The sequence below is a fragment of the Lithobates pipiens genome, unplaced genomic scaffold (genome assembly GCF_037356315.1).
Source record: "Lithobates pipiens isolate NorthernLeopardFrog02 unplaced genomic scaffold, aLitPip1_a1.2 Scaffold_8, whole genome shotgun sequence".
Classification (NCBI taxonomy): domain Eukaryota; kingdom Metazoa; phylum Chordata; class Amphibia; order Anura; family Ranidae; genus Lithobates; species Lithobates pipiens.
In genome coordinates, this window is record NW_027507903.1 from 678,289,952 (window position 1) to 678,308,251 (window position 18,300).

General features: G+C 45.9%; 1 protein-coding gene across 1 annotated transcript in view; it reads right to left on the reverse strand.

The window, feature by feature from the left end:
- Positions 1-1,816: 1,816 nt before the first annotated feature.
- The window catches only part of LOC143962034 (protein mono-ADP-ribosyltransferase PARP14-like), a 109,683-nt gene continuing 93,199 nt past the window's right edge, over positions 1,817-18,300 (reverse strand). The window contains exon 17 of the mRNA XM_077471376.1: positions 1,817-4,113. Coding sequence (XP_077327502.1) covers positions 3,824-4,113 — 290 coding nt within the window. The 3' untranslated portion in view covers positions 1,817-3,823. The remainder of the gene's footprint in view (positions 4,114-18,300) is intronic.

An 18,300-nucleotide genomic window follows, 5' to 3' on the forward strand; every position in this document is an offset into this window, starting at 1 on the left:
CACTGTGCACCCCTAAACACGGCACTCTGTACACTGCACACTCCTAAACCCTGCACTTTATACACTGTGCACCTCTGAACCTTGCACTTTGTACACTGAGCACCCCTAAACTCTATACACTGCACACCCCTGAACTCTGTACACTGCACACTCCTAAACCCTGCACTCTGTACACTGTGCAGCCCTGAACTCTGAATTCTTACCACTGTGCACCCCTGAACCCTGCACTCTATACACTGTGCACCTCTGAACCCTGCACTTTGTACTCTGAGCACCCCTGAACTCTATACACTGCACACCTCTAAACTCTGTACACTGCGCACTCTTGGGCTCTGTACGCTGGGCACCCCTGCACTCTGTACACTGTGCACCCCTGAACTCTGCATTCTGTACACTACTTGACCCTGAACTCTTCACTCTGTACACTGTGCACCCCTGAACTTTGCACTCTGCACACCCCTGAACCCTACACTCTGTGCAATCCTGAACCCTGCACTCTGTACACTGCAGGCCCCTGAACCCTGTACTCTGTACACTGTGCACTCCTGAACCCTACACTCTGTACACTGCACACCTTTGAACCCTTCATTCTATACACTGTGCACCTCTGAACCCTGCACTTTGTATACTGCGCACCCCTGAACCCTACACTCTGTGCAATCCTGAACCCTGCACTCTATACACTGCGTGCCCCTGAACCCTGTACTCTGTACACTCCTAAACATGGCACTCTGTACACTTCACACTCCTGAACCCTGCATGCTATACACTGCACTCCTTTGAACCCTGCATTCTATACACTGTGCACCTCTGAACTCTACACTGCGCACCCCCGAACTCTGTAAACTGCAAACCCCTGAACCATGCACTCTTTACACTGCACACCCCTGAATTCTGTAAACTGCGCACCCCTGAACCCTGCACTCTGTAAACTGCGCACCCCTGAACCCTGCACTCTGTAAACTGCACACCCCTGAACTCTGCACTCTGTATGTAGTGCACTCCTAAACCCTGAATTCTGTATGTAGTACACTCCTGAACCCTGAACTCTGTACAAAGCCCACTCCTGAACTCTGCACTCTGTATGTAGTACACTCCTGGTAATTAATGCCCCATTAAGATCCTCCCACTCTTAGTGCAATTTGGCCACACCCGCCATTTGCTGTGGCGAATTCTCCTTCCCCCACCCAGGGAAAAGTGTGGGGGGAGCGTAGTTGAGTTCTTGCACCTGTTCTCAGAACATAAAGCCCAGTGAATATGTGTGTATTTGTGCTTGAGCTTTGAGGTGCACACCCTAATGCAGTTAACTGCGCACACCTATGGTCACAGCTAAACCTAATGCCTTGCTCTGGGACACTCTTCAAGGCAGCCAAGTGGGCTGGTAGTTATTGCAAACTTGGAGCTTTGAGAGTTTCATCTAGAGGACATGGTGCTCCTAAAAAAAAAGTAACATCCATTTTTGTGTATATAGTGAAGGAAGTTTGTCCTCAAGTTGTTCATACCAAATCAAGTTGGGAATCCCGTAATCTCTCATCTCCATCCAAGTATTTTCCTTCAATAAAAAAAAAAAAAAAAAAAACAAGCCCATGGACTGGTCATTGTCTCTGAGAAAAAAGTTGGAAAATGCGTGTTGCCTGGCTCTGCAGAAATAGGAGGACCCAAAAACTTAGCAGCTCCTAAGGGGGTAGTGCTACATAACATAAATGTAACGATGTGGTCATTTTACCATTAGCAGAGCTACATAACATAAATGTAGAAGTATCTTGGTTGTAGATATAGTTTAATTTTAGAGGTTTTACAGATACAATATTCTCTTAATCAGTGATCAATCATAGACAGATGTTTCTCAATTAGAATTTTAAAAGGACAGAAGAAGCCTCTAGACCAGAGTTGACACCTAGGTCCCAATATAAAATAATCCTATCCTTGTAGAGATAGATAAGGGTAAAACAAACCATCACCTTCCTGAAGCCTCAAAAGGAAGTTCTAGCCAATTTGTCTACGAGACCAGTAGGGGACGAGGTCCGAAAGCTCCCAAATGTTTACCGCCAACTGATTTATGGCAAAGATCAGAGGACTGCAGTATATTTTATCCCACATTTAAGCTAAAATATTAGTTTCGTGGAGATACTTCCTTCTGACCATGCAAGTTTTGGGGTACATGTAAAACTGTATTTGTAGGGTTTATAGAATCCAAGAGAAATTCCCGAAATGGTTATCTGCAGCCAAGCATTGGCTGGTCTTGTTGTGATCGGACTGACGCAGTGGTGTTGGACCCAGCCATCAGAACTATTCATTTAACTCTGGGCCCTTCAGAACATAGAACCGTCTTGTGGGCTGGGAATGGATCAAACGTTGCCGATCTCTGCCTGTACCTTGATCATTCTTTGCCTGCTGTCTATGCCTGAATCTGGCTGTTGCCAACCTGACCACGTATCTGGTGCCTCCTTTGCCCGACATACTCCTGCCAGTCTCCAGCTACCTGCTGCCGCCAGCCCAGAGTCTGCTGATCTACCAACATCTGCTGTCTGGCTTCCTGGTCCACCCTGGTGATGCACCCTTCACACGGAAGAAGGTTCGGGCACCCTTACACCAACATGCTCTCCAGGCCACTGTTACAACATCGTTGGTCCCTGAGCCGGGGTTGTACGTAAGGCCTTCCTCTGCACATCAGGCTCAGCCATCAGGTACGTGACACCAGCCCACATCCATATTCTAATAAATTGGGGCACATGGGGTATGAATGGTGTTATTCACAAGGAGCTTGTTCGAAACTGGTCAATTGCAACTTTCTGGTGTGCACCCGCCACAGGATACAGTAAGTCTTGGTAAAGCTTTTTTTTTTTTTTTTGCTTATCCCTTTTATTTTCATAGCCTATATCCATCATTTTTCAGGAGTTTACAAGCATATGAGCTTACAGACAGAGAAAAAAAAACACCACCAAACTCGCGTTTTTAAAGGGGTGCTTGCGAGTAGAAAAGATACCTTAAGCCCCGTACACACGAGCGGACTTTTCAACATCCAAAGTCCGACGGACTGATTCCGTCAGACTATTCAATCGTGTGTGGGCTGCAACGGACTTTTGACTCGCCAAAGTCCGAAGGACTTTAGAATATGGAACATGCTTCAAATTTTTCCGAAGGAACTCCGCCGGACCCGGTCCCTTCGAAAAATTCGCTCGTGTGTATGCTATTCCGACGGACTAAAACCGACGCTAGGGCAGCTATTGGCTACTGGCTATGAACTTCCTTATTCAAATCCAGTCGTACGTCATCACGTTCGAATCCGTCGGAGTTTAGTGTGATTGTGTGTGGCCAAGTCCGCTCAGCCGAAAAGTCCGTCAGAACTCTGTCGGAACTCCGGCAGAACTCCGACGGAACTCCTTCGGAAGTCTGTCGGACATAAGTCCTCTCGTGTGTACGGGGCTTAAGTGCCCAAAAACGCATGAAAATTCGCAAAAAAAAAAAAGTGTAAAAGAGCATTAAAAAGCTCAAAGAACCTTGAAAATACAAAAAAAGGAAAAATTAGCTGATGGCATGGTTTGTGAAAAAAACAAAACACTCAAAAAAGCTTGAAGAAGCTCAATAAATACGTGCAAAAGAGCCTAAAAATGTATGCTCCAAGCTGAAATAAAAGCTCAAATGTCTGTCAAAGCAGTTTCAGTGTGCATGAGCCCTTAAAGTAAGCTCCCCTCATTCCCTCCTACCCTGGTCAATGGCCTCACCCCGAATAGCAAGTCGCTGTGTCCTTGACAGTGTATCACAGGCTTAGAAAGCTAAAACTCCTTAAAGCAGGAAATACCAGAGAGTTGTAGAGAGAAGATCATTGCTGGAAGATGATGTGGTACTCTGGGTAGGCCTGGATGTCATTGAATATGATGAACATTATAGGGTTTGCTACATTATTGGTGACGCTGTCATACAGGTCGGTGGAATTGGCTGGATTTTTGGCTGGAGGAGCCAACATTCCCGACGCCCCAATGCTGAAGACTCCGGTGAGAACACGAGCCAGGTACATGTGCTTCTGTCCACCTACACCGGGCTTGGAATAGGTGTTCTGTGAGGAGTAACTTGCGTTTACTGCAAAGTAAGTTCCATTTCCTAAAGCTGCAGCTGTGGAAAAAGAAAAGACACAATGGACATTAATGTTGTGTAAAGGAAGAGTTCCTGGAAACAGGTATAACAGGTATAACAGGTAAGAAGTCCCAGAGGTATGGTTAACTTTCCAGCTAAGATAGGCTGAAGGTCCTCTCTGATTTAAAAATGGACGATGATGATATGCATATCAAAACAAATATACAGTAACCATTGTAATATTACATGGCAATTATTAGAGATCATACAAAACCAACCCAGCGCGTTTTGACCATAGGCAGTAAAAGTCTTCTTCAGGGGTAAAAGTACAAATTTCTAAAAGATACAATGTATAAGTAAGTAAATTGGAAAACCAACCAATATATGCTGATTCCAAGTACACAGTATATATTTATAGTTTATTTTTATCAATTCACAAAATGGAAAGGAAATGAGACATCCAAATCTAATCAATATTTGGTGTGACCGCCCTTTGCTTTCTTCTAGGTAGACCTGCACACAGTTTTTGAAGTAACTCAGCAGATAGGTTGTTCCAAACATCTTGGAGAACCCAGCAAAGATTTCCCCCTGTGGATGTCAGCTGCCTTAAACCCTTTTGTCTCCCCATGGAATCCCAGACAGACTCTATGATGTTGAGATCGGGGCTCTGTGGGGGCCAAACCATCACTTCCAGGGCACCTTGTTCTTCTTTGCACTGAAAATAGTTTTTAATGACATTGGCTGTATGTTTGGGGTGGTTGTCCTGCTGCAAAATAAATTTGGGGCTAATCACAGCATATTTCTCATATATTTCTCAGCATTGAGGACACCATTGATCCTGACCAAATCTCTAACTCCATTTGCAGACATGCAGCCCCAAGCTTGCAAGGAACCTCCACCTGTGAGGATTGAGTTCACCTGCTAGTGGCACTGTGGTTCTCTAGGTTGACTGCTGTAGTTCTAGTGTCCACCAGCAGATGTCTCCCAGAAGCTAGCAGGCTTTAATGATCAATTCCACCTGTGTTCAGTTGCCAGGTGGCTATTTAGGGCTTCTACTTCCTTTCTTCAGTGCATCACTATTATGATTGCCTCCTTGCCGCAGATCTTTGTTCCTGATACCCTAAGTTATCTTGCACCCTGTACCCTGCTGCCTTGTTCCTGGCCGGTGGTGGCGGCGGCGGCGGCGGAAGCGCTGCACTAGCGAACCCCCCTGCTGTCTGCTGGTCGCAGGGTGCTGGCAGCTGCTCTGGTGTCCCCTCCAGCATGGCGGGTGGCCCAATCTAGGCAGCGAGGTGTGGGCAGTGCCGCTGGTGTCCCCTCCGGCACGCCAGGTGGCCAGGTGCGAGTAGTGGCTCTGGTGTCCCCTCCAGCATGGCGGGTGGTGAGGTGCAAGCAGCGGCTCCGGTGTCCCCTCCTGCACAGCGAGTGGCGAGGTGCGAGCAGTGGTTCTGGTGTCCCCTCCAGCATGGCGGGTGGCGAGGTGTGAGCAGCGGGTCTGGTGTCCCCTCCACATTGAGGGGTGGCGAGGTGCGAGCAGCCTCTCAGGTGTTCCCTCCAGCACGGTGGGTGGCAAGGTGCAAGCAGAAACTTCGGTGTCTTCTCCTCCAGCAGCTTCTCCCGTGCATCTCCACTCTCTTTCTCCTAAGCGCTAGGCATCCAATAGGATCACCTGACATTTTGGCCAATCGGGAAATAGGTCTCACGAACTGCTTCCTGATTGGCAGGGAGGAAATTTAGTGTCAAAATAGCAAATATCCATTCGCTATCTCACACGACTGGTTGGGCTTCGGGCGCAGTCCTCTGTGCCCGGAGCCCACCCTTTTTTGAACCCTATTGGAGCCTCTGGCTCTAATCACATGCTTCAAAAAACACTCCCCCCACCCCATTGGAATCCATGGTCCGGCGCCCTGCATGTAGATCAGGGGGCTGGACGCATAGATAGGGGGGGCGGCGCCAGTATGCCCTCTATGGACAGGCCACCACTGCCTGTCACCCTTGTCCTTATATTGCATATATTTGTATATAGTGAGATCTTAGGTTCCTTAAAAAAATTGTCACAGGGGTTGGTTCTTGTTTGCTGGGGTTTCTTATGTTCATTGTTTGCTGTGTATGCTTGTTTGAGTGTTTCGCTGTGAATAAATCTCACTTACAAGATCTACATTGTTTGGTCTTAGTTTCTGTGTGTAGCTACATGTGTCTGGTCTCCCAGCTGCTGCTGAATCCTGACACCACCATGCTTCACAGTTGGCTGCAGACACACAATATTGTACCACTCTCCAATCCTTCACCAACAAACTGCCTCCCGATACAGACAAATATTTCAAATGTTGGCTCATCAGTCCAGAGAACCTGCTGCCATTTTTCTGCACCCTAGTTCCTATGTTTTCATGCATAGTTTAGTCGCTCAGCCTTGTTTCCACATCGGAGGTCTGGCTTTTTGGCTGCAATTCTTCATTGAAGGCCACATCTGGCCAGACTTCTCCTGACAGTAGATGGCGGTACCTGGGTCCCACTGGTTTCCACCAGACATCTCTGGACAGTAGATGGGTGTACCTGGGTCCCACTGGTTTCCACTCGACGTCTCTTGACAGTAGATGGCTGTACCTGGGTACCACTGGATTCTGCCAGTTCTGTACTGATAGCAAGGGTGGACATCTTCTGATGTAAAAGGTAAAGTAAGCCTGATGTGTCTTTCATCTGCTGCATTAAGTTTCCTTGGATGACCATTGAGTCTACGGTCCTCCACGTTACTCGACCACTGTATCTACGCTCCTCAATGTCACCCGACCACTGCGTCTACGCTCCTGAATGTTGCCCTTTCTTTGTGCTTCTTCAAAAGATCTTGAACAGTACATCTTGAAACTCCAGGCTGCTATGAATTCTTTGCCTGGGAGAGACCTTGCTGATGCAATATAACTACCTTGTGTCTGGTTGCTTTGCTCAGTCTTGCCATGGTGTATGACCCGTGACATGAAACTGTCTTCGACAACCTCACCTTAGTAGCAGAGTTTGGGTGTTCCTCACCCCGTTTTAAGCCCACTACATGGCTGTTTATATTTCAGTTAATGGTTGCGTTTCAACCTACATATGAAATCATTAGCACCTGTTTGGTATAATTGGTTAATCATACACCTGACTCTAATCCTACAAATTCCCTGACTTTGTGCAAGTGTATAAAGTGTGCAATTGTAAGAATTAAACCTGATTTGAAGCCAAAGGGTAGTCACACACAATATTGATTAGATTTAGATTTTTCTTCTGTTCGCTCACTTTGCATTTTGTAAATTGACTAAATAAACAAAAATATATATTTTTGAAAGCATTTTTTTTTTACAGCATTACTTCTGCACAGTATACCATAAACAGTATATATACACACTTTTTTTTATAGTTTACACACGAGTCAGTCAATTATAAAATTAGATAAAAAAAAAAAAAAATAGAAACAGTGTGCAAAATAAAAGCTTTATATGTCCTTAAAAAAAATACATACTCTATACTGTATCCCTGTATAATGTGTTCAATAAGATGGCCATCTAAAACATTTTTGAACTTAGTGACACTCCCCGCAGAAACCACCAATTGTGGGAGGGAGTCCCATATCCTTATTGCTCTAATGCCTCGTACACACGTTCGGACTTTCTGCCAATAAATCCGTGGATTTTTGTTCGTAAGGCTGTTGGCTCAAACTTGTCTTGCATACACACGGTCACACAAATGTAGGCCAACAATTCCGAACGTGAGAACGCGGTGACGTATAACACGTAAGCCTAGCCGATAAAAATGAAGTTTAATAGTCATGTGATATCTCCATTACGAATGCTAGTTTTACAAGACCGTGCGCATCCGGATGGTACTTGATCCCGAGCATGCATGAACTTTTGTGCAACGCACTTGTGTACACGCGATCGCACAACAAAGTTAAAAGTTAAACCTGCTTTGAGAACCCGCTATCAAACATTTGTGGGCGTAAAAAGTCAAACAGCAAATGATGGAGCATACACACGGTCGGACTTTCTGACAACAAGCTCATATCTAGGGATGAGCCGAACACCCCCTGGTTTGGTTCGCACCAGAACATGCGAACAGGCAAAAAATATGTGCGAACACCGTTAAAGTCTATGGGACACGAACATGAAAAATCAAAAGTGCTAATTTTAAAGGCTAATATGCAAGTTATTGTCATAAAAAGTGTTTGGGGACCCGGGTCCTGCCCCAGGGGACATGGATCAATGCAAAAAAAAGTTTTAAAAACTGCAGATTTTTCAGGAGCAGTGATTTTAATAATGATTAAAGTGAAACAATAAAAGTGTAATATTCCTCTAAATTTCGTACCTGGGGGGTGTCTTTAGTATTCCTGTAAAGGGGAGCATGTTTCCTGTGTTTAGAACAGTCCGAGTGCAAAATGACATTTCTAAAGGAAAAAAAGTCATTTAAAAGTACTAGTGCTAGTGCAAGTGGCTATAATGAATTGTCGGTCCCGGCAATACACCTAAAAGTTCATTGATAAAAACGGCATGGGATTCCCATATGGGGGAACCCCGAACCAAAATTTAAAAAAAAAATGCGTGGGGGGTACCTCAAATTCCATACCAGGCCCTTCAGACCTGATATGGATATTAAGGGGAACCCCGCGCTAAAATTTAAAAAAAAATGGCGTGGGGGTCCCCCTCAAAATTCATACCAGACCCTTATCTGAGCACGCAACCTGGCAGGCCACAGGAAAAGAGGGGGGGATGAGAGAGCGCCCCCCCCTCCTGAACCGTACCAGGCCACATGCCCTCAACATTGGGAGGGTGCTTCCTCAGCACCTTGTCCCCATGTTGATGGGGAGAAGGGCCTCATCCCCACAACCCTTGCCCGGTGGTTGTGGGGGTCTGTGGGTGGATTGCTTATCGGAATCTGGAAGCCCTTTTTAACAAGGGGACCCCCAGATCCTGGCCCCCCGTGTGAATTGGTAATGGGGTACAAATGTACCCCTACCATTTCACCAAAAAAGTGTCAAAAATGTTAAAAAATACAATAGACGGTTTTTGACAATTCCTTTATTATCTTCTTCTTTCCCGCTTCTTCTTCTAGTCTTCCTTTGGTGTTCTTCTTCCTCCATCTTTTTCTTCCCCTGCTTCTTCCTCTATCTTCCTCTGCGTCTTCCTCTGGTCTTCTCGTCCGGCATCTTCCTCCAGTTTCTTCCTCCAGGCGATCCGCCTCAGCGGGAGTCTCCCGCTGTATGACGCTTCTGTTCAGGTGAAAGCTCTTATATAACGGAGGGCGGGGCCACCCGGTGACCCCGCCCCTCTGACACACGGGGACTTCCCTATAGCTTTCCCCATGGTGTCAGAGGGGGGTGGGTCACCCGTTTACATGACTGAAAGGACAGGTGATGCTATTGGAGGACACAAAGCTGCTGCACCATGCTGCCTGCCACCTGCCACTCGCCCCTTCAAATAATTTACAAACTATTGATGGTACGCTGACTGGCCTGTAGTTTCCTGGTATGTGTCTCAGCCCATTCTTGAATAATGTTACCATGTTGGCTTTATGCCAAACAGCTGCCACCATTCTGGTCAGTAAGTTTTCCTTACCTGGCTAAGTTCTTTTAGGACTCTTGGGTGCAAGCCATCTGGTCCTGGTGATTTGTTCACATTAAGTTTTCTAGTCTTTTTCGAACACTGGCTTATGTTAACCACAATTGTGTACTTCTTGCTGTGCTGCTAACAATACCATCTTGTTTATTATGCACCTCCTTTTCCATAGTAAGGAGAAAAATGTATTTAATACATTTGCCTTCTCCTTGTCACTTGTAACCGACTTTGGTCGTCCTTTATAGGGCCAATATGCTCTGATGTAGCTTTTTTTACTATTAATGTACTGTATGTGAAAAAATGTGTCGGTTCTTTTTACTCTCTTCCACTAAGTATCTCTTATGGCCTATTTTTGCTGCCTTGATTGCACTCTTACAATTTCTATTGCATTCTATGTAGTGTTGGAATGTTGACAGTGTCCCATTCGGCCTTATATTTTTTGAAGGACAGTTTTTTTTTTCTTTAATGTGCCTTTTTTATGCTCAAATTTAGCCACCCAGGTTTAGCCTCAGTTCTTTTATATATAGTAGGTGAGGTTGAAAAAAGACACAAGTCCATCAAGTCCAACCTATGTGGGTGATTATATGTCAGTATTACATTGTATATCCCTGTATGTTGTGGTTGTTTGGGTGCTTATCTAATAGTTTCTTGAAACTATCGATGCTTCCCGCTGAGACCACTGCCTGTGGAAGGGAATTCCACATCCTTGTCGCTCTTACAGTAAAGAACCCTCTACGTAGTTTAAGGTTAAACCTCTTTTCTTCTAATTTTAATGAGTGGCCACATGTCTTGTTAAACTCCCTTCTGTGAAAAAGTTTTCTCCCTATTGTGGGGTCCCCAGTACGGTATTTTTATATTTAAATCAGATCCCCTCTCAAGCGTCTCTTCTCCAGAGAGTATCAAATGAAAAGAAGGATAATTTTGGGGACTTTAAGGAAGCCAAGACCTGGTAAGGTCACGTATTTCCATCCCTACGGGACTTTATATGAAACCATGAGCTAGTAAGGTCATGCATTTCCATCCAGCCACGAAACGCGTAGAGCTATTTGTTGCCGTGCGTCTATCCAATTTTATACTTGTTCAGTTATTACTTTATTCCTACCTCATTTGGCTCAGTGAGGCCATAGGTCCCGCAGATATTAATGTGCAATATTGATTTTACCCAAGCTTGTCCATGTTGAACTATGGAATTTCACAATGATTATATTTTTTTAGATACCATTGTTATCAAATTGCTGAATGTCTACTATTATGTTTATTTATTTACCATGAATATCAGTGGTTATGTCTTTTGATGCCCCTGTTGTCATCTTTGCTATTTTCTGTTATCATGTTATACATCTTATTCGATAATAACTATGTATTATATTGCTATGTGAATAAAATTCCTTTGTTCAACTGGTATTATGTTTTGCTATCATGTGCCTCATATAAAGTCCCACCTTCCTTGTTCTCCTCCCCATTGACCTTAAAAGGGATGGAAATGCATGACCTTACCAGCTCATGGTTTCATATAAAGTCCCGTAGTGATGGAAATACGTGACCTTACCAGGTCTTGGCTTCCTTAAAGTCCCCAAAATTATCCTTCTTTTCATTTGATATAATTCAGGGATGGAAGCACATGTTTTAGCTCTATTGGTTTACCACTTTTACATCTCTGCCATTGAAGACCTTATGTTTAGCCCCTCTGTCTTTTATATGTATCCCTTTTGCTTATTATTATATCCTTTTACCCATATTAATTTAATTGTTTCATATCTACATTAATTATTGAATACTGCTGATATTGGTATGGTTGGTTGGAATACCTTGGCGCCCAATTTTTTGTCCTCTCCCGGGGGTTGTGACGCACACCACGGACCTCCGCCCCTTCCCCACCTCTTTGCTTAGGGGGAGCGGATGTTCCGTTCTACGTGTCAACGTCACGTGTTCTGTGCAATACTTGCGGCGTCTTTCTGATCGCCGCACGTTTGTTACAGACGTGCCATACTCGTGGTCAATGGGGGAGTGGTTTTGGCCCCGTTCGGCTGGAGAGGACTCTCCGACCGGCGTCGCCTTTCCCCCTCCCCCGCATTATGCCACGTTGCGTGACGATGGTGGGCGGTGCTGTGGTGACGCATATATGGGCGTCTCTCCGGGCGTTCTTGGCACTCAAGGCCTCCTGTATCTCTCACTCCACACCGTGCTATTTTTCTCTCTTTCTAGCTGGTGCTTGGTTTTTTCAGGTAATCGTCTTTTTCGCACTTTTCTTTGTTTGGCTAAACTAGCCTCTATATTCACTTTCCACATATTGGTTTTTGTCACTATTTTTGGCAGTTTATTTACTGCCAGTGGTTGATTTATCACCTTTTCTCCACTAGCACGGTGTACTTTATTTCATATCTTCACCTCAGTCACCCCCAGTGATCTCTTATCTTTATCTTGACTGCTTTCCTTACAGAGTACCCTTGTGGTCCCTAGCCCGCCCTGATTGCAGCCTGCCTGGGTCGCCGCTACTGCTGTCTGCCACGGCCCCCGGTTAGAGGCCATTTCGGACGCCTTTGGCCCCCTCCTGCCCTACCATTTGCCAGCTGTTCTAATTAGTAAGTTCGCACTCTTTTGTGCGGTCGGGGGTTATTATTCTACCCCTGTTTATCGGTTTATTTTACTAATCCTCATTTTTATTTTTTTCATTTTTGCTCTTATTTAGATACTCACGTGCATGCTCCTGATGAGTGGCGCACCAGCCACGAAACGCGTAGAGCTATTTGTTGCCGTGCGTCTATCCAATTTTATACTTGTTCAGTTATTACTTTATTCCTACCTCATTTGGCTCAGTGAGGCCATAGGTCCCGCAGATATTAATGTGCAATATTGATTTTACCCAAGCTTGTCCATGTTGAACTATGGAATTTCACAATGATTATATTTTTTTAGATACCATTGTTATCAAATTGCTGAATGTCTACTATTATGTTTATTTATTTACCATGAATATCAGTGGTTATGTCTTTTGATGCCCCTGTTGTCATCTTTGCTATTTTCTGTTATCATGTTATACATCTTATTCGATAATAACTATGTATTATATTGCTATGTGAATAAAATTCCTTTGTTCAACTGGTATTATGTTTTGCTATCATGTGCCTCATATAAAGTCCCACCTTCCTTGTTCTCCTCCCCATCTTCTCCAGAGAGAATAAGTTCAGTGCTCGCAACCTTTCCTCATAGCTAATATCCTCCAGACCCTTTATTAGCTTTGTTGCCCTTCTTTGTAATCGCTCCATTTCCAGTACATCCTTCTTGAGGACCGGTGCCCAGAACTGGACAGTATACTCCAGGTGCTGCCGGACCAGAGTCTTGTAGAGCGGTGAGAATTATTGTTTTATCTCTGGAGTTGATCCCCTTTTTAATGACAATATTCTGTTTGCTTTGTTAGCAGCAGCTTGGCAATGCATGCCATTACTGAGCCTATCATCTACTAGGACCCCCAGGTCCTTTTCCATCCTAGATTCCCCCCAGAGGTTCTCCCTCCAGTGTATAGATTGCATTCAGAGTTTTGCCCCCCAAATGCATTATTTAACATTTTTCTACATTAAACTTCATTTGCCATGTAGTTGCCCACCCCATTAATTTATTCAGATTTTTTTGTGCAAGGTTTCCACATCCTGCTGAGAAATTATTGCCCTGCTTAGCTTAGTATCGCCCACAAATACAGAGATTGAACTGTTTGCCCCATCCTCCAGGTCATTTATGAACAAATTAAATAGGATTGGTCCCAGCACAGAACCCTGGGGGGCCCCACTACCCACCCCTGATCATTCTGAGTACTCCCCATTTATCACCACCCTCTGAGCCCTTGTAGCCAGTTTTCAATCCATGAACTCATCCTTTGGTTCAGACCTTATTTTGAACAGTAAACGTTTATGAGGAACTGTGTCAAATGCTTTTGCAAAATCCAGATACACCACATCTACGGGCCTTCCTTTATCTAGATGGCAACTCACCTTCTCATAGAAGGTTAGGTCTGGCAAGAACGATTCTTCATGAATCCATGCTAATTACTGCTAATTAGGGATGAGCCGAACACCCCCGGTTCGGTTCGCACCAGAACTTTCGAACGGACCGAAAATTTGTGTGAACTTTAGAACCCCATTGAAGTCTATGGGACTCGAATGTTCGAAATAAAAAGTGCTAATTTTAATGGCTAATATGCAAGATATTGTGTTAAAAAGGGTTTGGGGACCTGGCTCCTGCCCCAGGGGACATGGGTCAATGCCTAAAATGTTTTTAAAAACTGCAGTTTTTTCAGGAGCACTGATTTTAATGACGATTAAAGTAAAAAAAAAAGTGAAATATTCCTTTAAATATCATGCCTGGGGGGTGTCTATAGTATGCCTGTGAAGTGCCACGTGTTTCCCGTGTTTAGAACAGTCCCTGCACAAAATGACATTTAACAGAAAAAAAGTCATTTAAAACTGCTTGCGGTTTTAATGTAATATCTGGTTATAACCGGCAATATGGATGAAAATTATTGAGAAAAATGGCATGGGTAGCCCCCCCCCCCCTGCCCATTACCAGCCCCTTTGGGTCTTGTATGGATATCAAGGGGAACCCCGTACCCATATTAAAAAAAGGAAAGACGTGGGGCCCCCAGGCCCTATATACTCAGAACAGCAGTATACAGGCGGTGCAAACAAGACAGGGACTGTGTAGGTTTGTTGTGTTAAGTAGAATCTGTTTGTAATTTTGAACTGGTACATTTTTAAAGTGTAGCTCCAGTCAAAAAATCTATTTTTAAGCTTTTTGGAAAACATAGGGAAGGGTTATCACCCCTGTATAATTTTTTTTTGCCGTTCGTCTTTTTTCATCTCACTTCCTGTTGTCTCCTTCCGTTTGCAAGTAGGAGACGTTTGTAAGTTGGATGCTTGAAAGTAGGGGCCTGCCCTATATACTCTGCAGAAATGGCAGAACAAGGTGTTGGTGTTGCAACAACATTGTAAGCCCTCAAAGTGACTCTTGGTGGGCACTGGAGCGGCCTGTGGATGATTATATCAAGAATTGTAATTACATGCCATTGTTGAACAGTGGTAGAAAAATTGGTCCTTTGGTGGTTGTAATGGTGGTAGTGGTGCTGGTGCCACAACACTATAAGTCCTCACAGTTACTCTCGGTGGGCACAGGAACGGGCCCTGCTGTGAAATATTATATCAAGAATTGTAATTACATGCCCCTGTTAAACAGGTGTAGAAAAATTGAGCCTTAGGCACTGCTTGATGGTGCCACAACACTGCAACCTCTCCCAGATACTCTAGTTGGAGTGCAGGAATGAGCCCTGCTGCAAAGCATTGCATCAAAAATTGTAATTACATGCCCCTGTTAAACAGGGGCTGAAAAATTGGGCCTATACACTGCAACCTCTCCCATATACTCTAGTTGGAGTGCAGGAATTAGCCCTGCTGCAAAGCATTGCATCAAAAATTGTAATTGCACGCCCCTGTTAAACAGAGGCTGAAAAATTGGGCTGGTGGCATCACCCAGAACCAAAAATGTTCTTCCAAGATATCAGCGGAGGAGGAAGAGGATAGACAGTCAACATAACAGGATAGTCACTCAGCATTAGGTTAGGCAGTCTTGAAGGGATGTGATATTTAAAAAAAAATTATTCGGTTACATCAGCTTCAGGTTCTTGGTAGCTTGTGGTGATCCAAGACTGATTAATCTTTAAGAAAGTCAGTCGATCACAGATGGACAGGCGGTGGACAGGCGCACCCTGTGATCGGTAACAAAGCCACCAGCAGCACTGAAGGTGCGTTCCGAAAGAACGCTGGATGCAGGACAGGCCAGTAGCTCAATTGCATACTGTGCAAGCTCTGGCCAGTGATCCATCCTCAAGACCCAGTAAGCCAGAGGATTTTTGGTGGGAAAGATGTCCAAGTCTGACCTTGCCCCTAGGTATTCCTGCACCATGTAAATCAGACGCTGGCGATGGTTGCTAGAACTGATCATAACTTGGGGCTGCGGACTAAAAAATTGTCTGAACGCATCGGTCAGACGGCCACCTTCTCCACCGCTCCTTCTGACCGATGCCTCAGCAACACGTTGTCCAGGACCAGGAGTTTGTAACCTCCCAGTCTCTGGGAACGCGTTGCACAGACCTTTCTGCAAGGCCTCCCGGAGATGTCTCATCCTCTGCTCCCTCTGCGAAGGCAAGATAAGGTCCACAACCTTACCCTTGTACCGTGGATCAAGGAGAGTGGCCAGCCAGTAATGGTCCCTCTCCTTGATCCGAAGAATACAAGGACCCTTCCGCAGGCTTTGCAGGATCAGGGAGGCCATGCAGTGTGGGTAAGCTGAGGCATTCGGTCCGGAGTCCTCTGGGTCACTTAGGACAACATGATCCGCAGCTACCTCCTCCCAGCCACGTACAAGTCCACGGGTTTCTTGGGACTGTAAATCATCCCTACAAGACTGCTGATGCTGAGTGCCAGGCTCTACCTCCATGCTGACACAATCATTCTCCTCCTCCTCCTCTTCCTGTGCGATGGGTGGGACAGCAGGAACACTGTCTGGATAAAGGGGGCCTTGAGAGGCAAGGAAGTCCTCCTCTTCCTGCCTCTGTTCTGCCTCAAGTGCCCTGTCCATTATTCCATGCAGCGTATGCTCCAACAGGTGGACAAGAGGTACAGTGTCACTGATGCATGCACTGTCACTGCTCACCATCCTTGTGGCCTCCTCAAATGGTGACAGGACAGTGAATGCATCCCTGATCATGCCCCACTGGCGTGGTGAGAAAAAACCGAGCTCCCCTGACCCTGTCCTGGTGCCGTAGTCGCACAGGTACTCATTGATGGCCCTCTGCTGCGTGTGTAGCCTCTGCAGCATGGCCAATGTTGAGTTCCACCTGGTGGGCATGTCACATATAAGGCGGTTCTTGGGCAGGTTCAACTCCTTTTGGAGCTCAGCCAGCCGAGCACAGACATTAAATGATAAGCGGAAATGCACACTTTCCTGGCCAGCTTCAGGACCATGAGTCAGCGTTAATATGCACCTTACCGCTGACCGCCCTGTCCAGCGAGGCAAGGACATTGCCTTCCACATGCCGGTAGAGAGCCGGAATCGCCTTCAGTGAGAAAAAGTGGCATTTGGGGACCTGCCAATGAGGAACCGCACATTGCACAAACTCACGGAAGGGGGCCGAGTGTACCAACTGAAAAGGCAGCAGTTGAAGTGCTAGCAATTTAGCCAAGCTAGCATTCAACCGCTGGGCATGTGGATGGCTGGGAGTGAACTTCTTTCTATGGTCCAGCAGCTGGGGCAGGGAAATTTGCCTGCTACAATCGGACGGGGGTGTACTGCTAGCAGAGTGCCAGCAAGCACTTGGCTGTGACACACCTAATTCTACACCTTCATTCCTCTCAGTGCAGGTTTCAGAGAGGACTGAAGGTCTAGTGGGGTTGGAGATCCCAGCTGATGAGGAGCAAGGAGAGGTCCGCTTTGTTCTTTGGTGTGGGTCTTTGAGGTAAGCTTGCCAACCAGCTGCATGGCAGGTCAACATATGTCTGGTCAAGCATATGGTGCCCAAGCGGCTGATGTTTTGGCCAAGCGAGATACGCTTGAGAAATATGTTGCAAATAGCAGCGGTGCGATCAGATGCACTCGTCTCAAAAAAGGCCCACACCAAAGAACTTTTAGAATAACGCGCAGAGGCTGCGCCCTGCACAGGCGGAGCTCTGCGGTGTGATTGAGTCGGTGTGCTGCCCCTAAGCTGGCCCCCGGAGGGCATCCTGCCTCGTTGGAGATGTGCCTCCTCCTCCTCCTCTCTCCTACCAGGCAGTCAGGGCCCTCATCATCCCCTACCTCTTCATCACTGGAGCAAACCTGGCAGTATGCTGCAGCTTGTGGAACATGACTGCCAGATTGCTGTCCTTCTTGAGCATCCCCCTCTCTCTGGCTAACGCTACTGCCTTCCTCTAGCTGAGTATCATCATCAGAGCCTACAAAGCACTGGGCATCCTCCTGGAGCATGTACCCAACACTGTGCTCAAAGAGTTCAGGGGACTCCTCAGGAGGAAGTGGTGGGTCTAGGGAAGGAGTCAATGATGATGACATTGAGACGAGGGAAGACGATGCGTTGGCAGTTGCTTTGCTAGTACCCTGAGCCTGGGTGAGAGAGGATGAGGAGGATGAAGAGGGCTTGGTCATCCACTCTACCAAGTCTTCTGCATGATGTGGCTCAACACGTCTAGCTGCCGAAAATAAGGACAAGCGTGTCCCATGGCCACGTGCTGATGACGTTGCACCGCGTCCACGACCAGCACTGTTGTCTCTAGACACAGAGCCTGCTTGCCCTCTTTTATCGGCTCGTGCCTGTCTGCTTCTCCTTGCTGGCCTTCCAGACATGGTAATGGCCTGAAGGGAGATAGGAAAACCAGCAATTGGGTAGTGTATATTGTGCTGGAGGCACACAACACCCACTAACTCCTGCAGATGCCTTTATTATAGAACACCAGCAATAAAGGGTAGATACAGGTGTATATTGTGCTGTGCTGGAGGCACACAACGCCCACTAACTCCTGCAGATGCCTTTATTATAGAACAACAGGAATTAAAGGGGAGATACCGGTGTATACTGTGCTGTGCTGGAGGCACACAACACCCACTA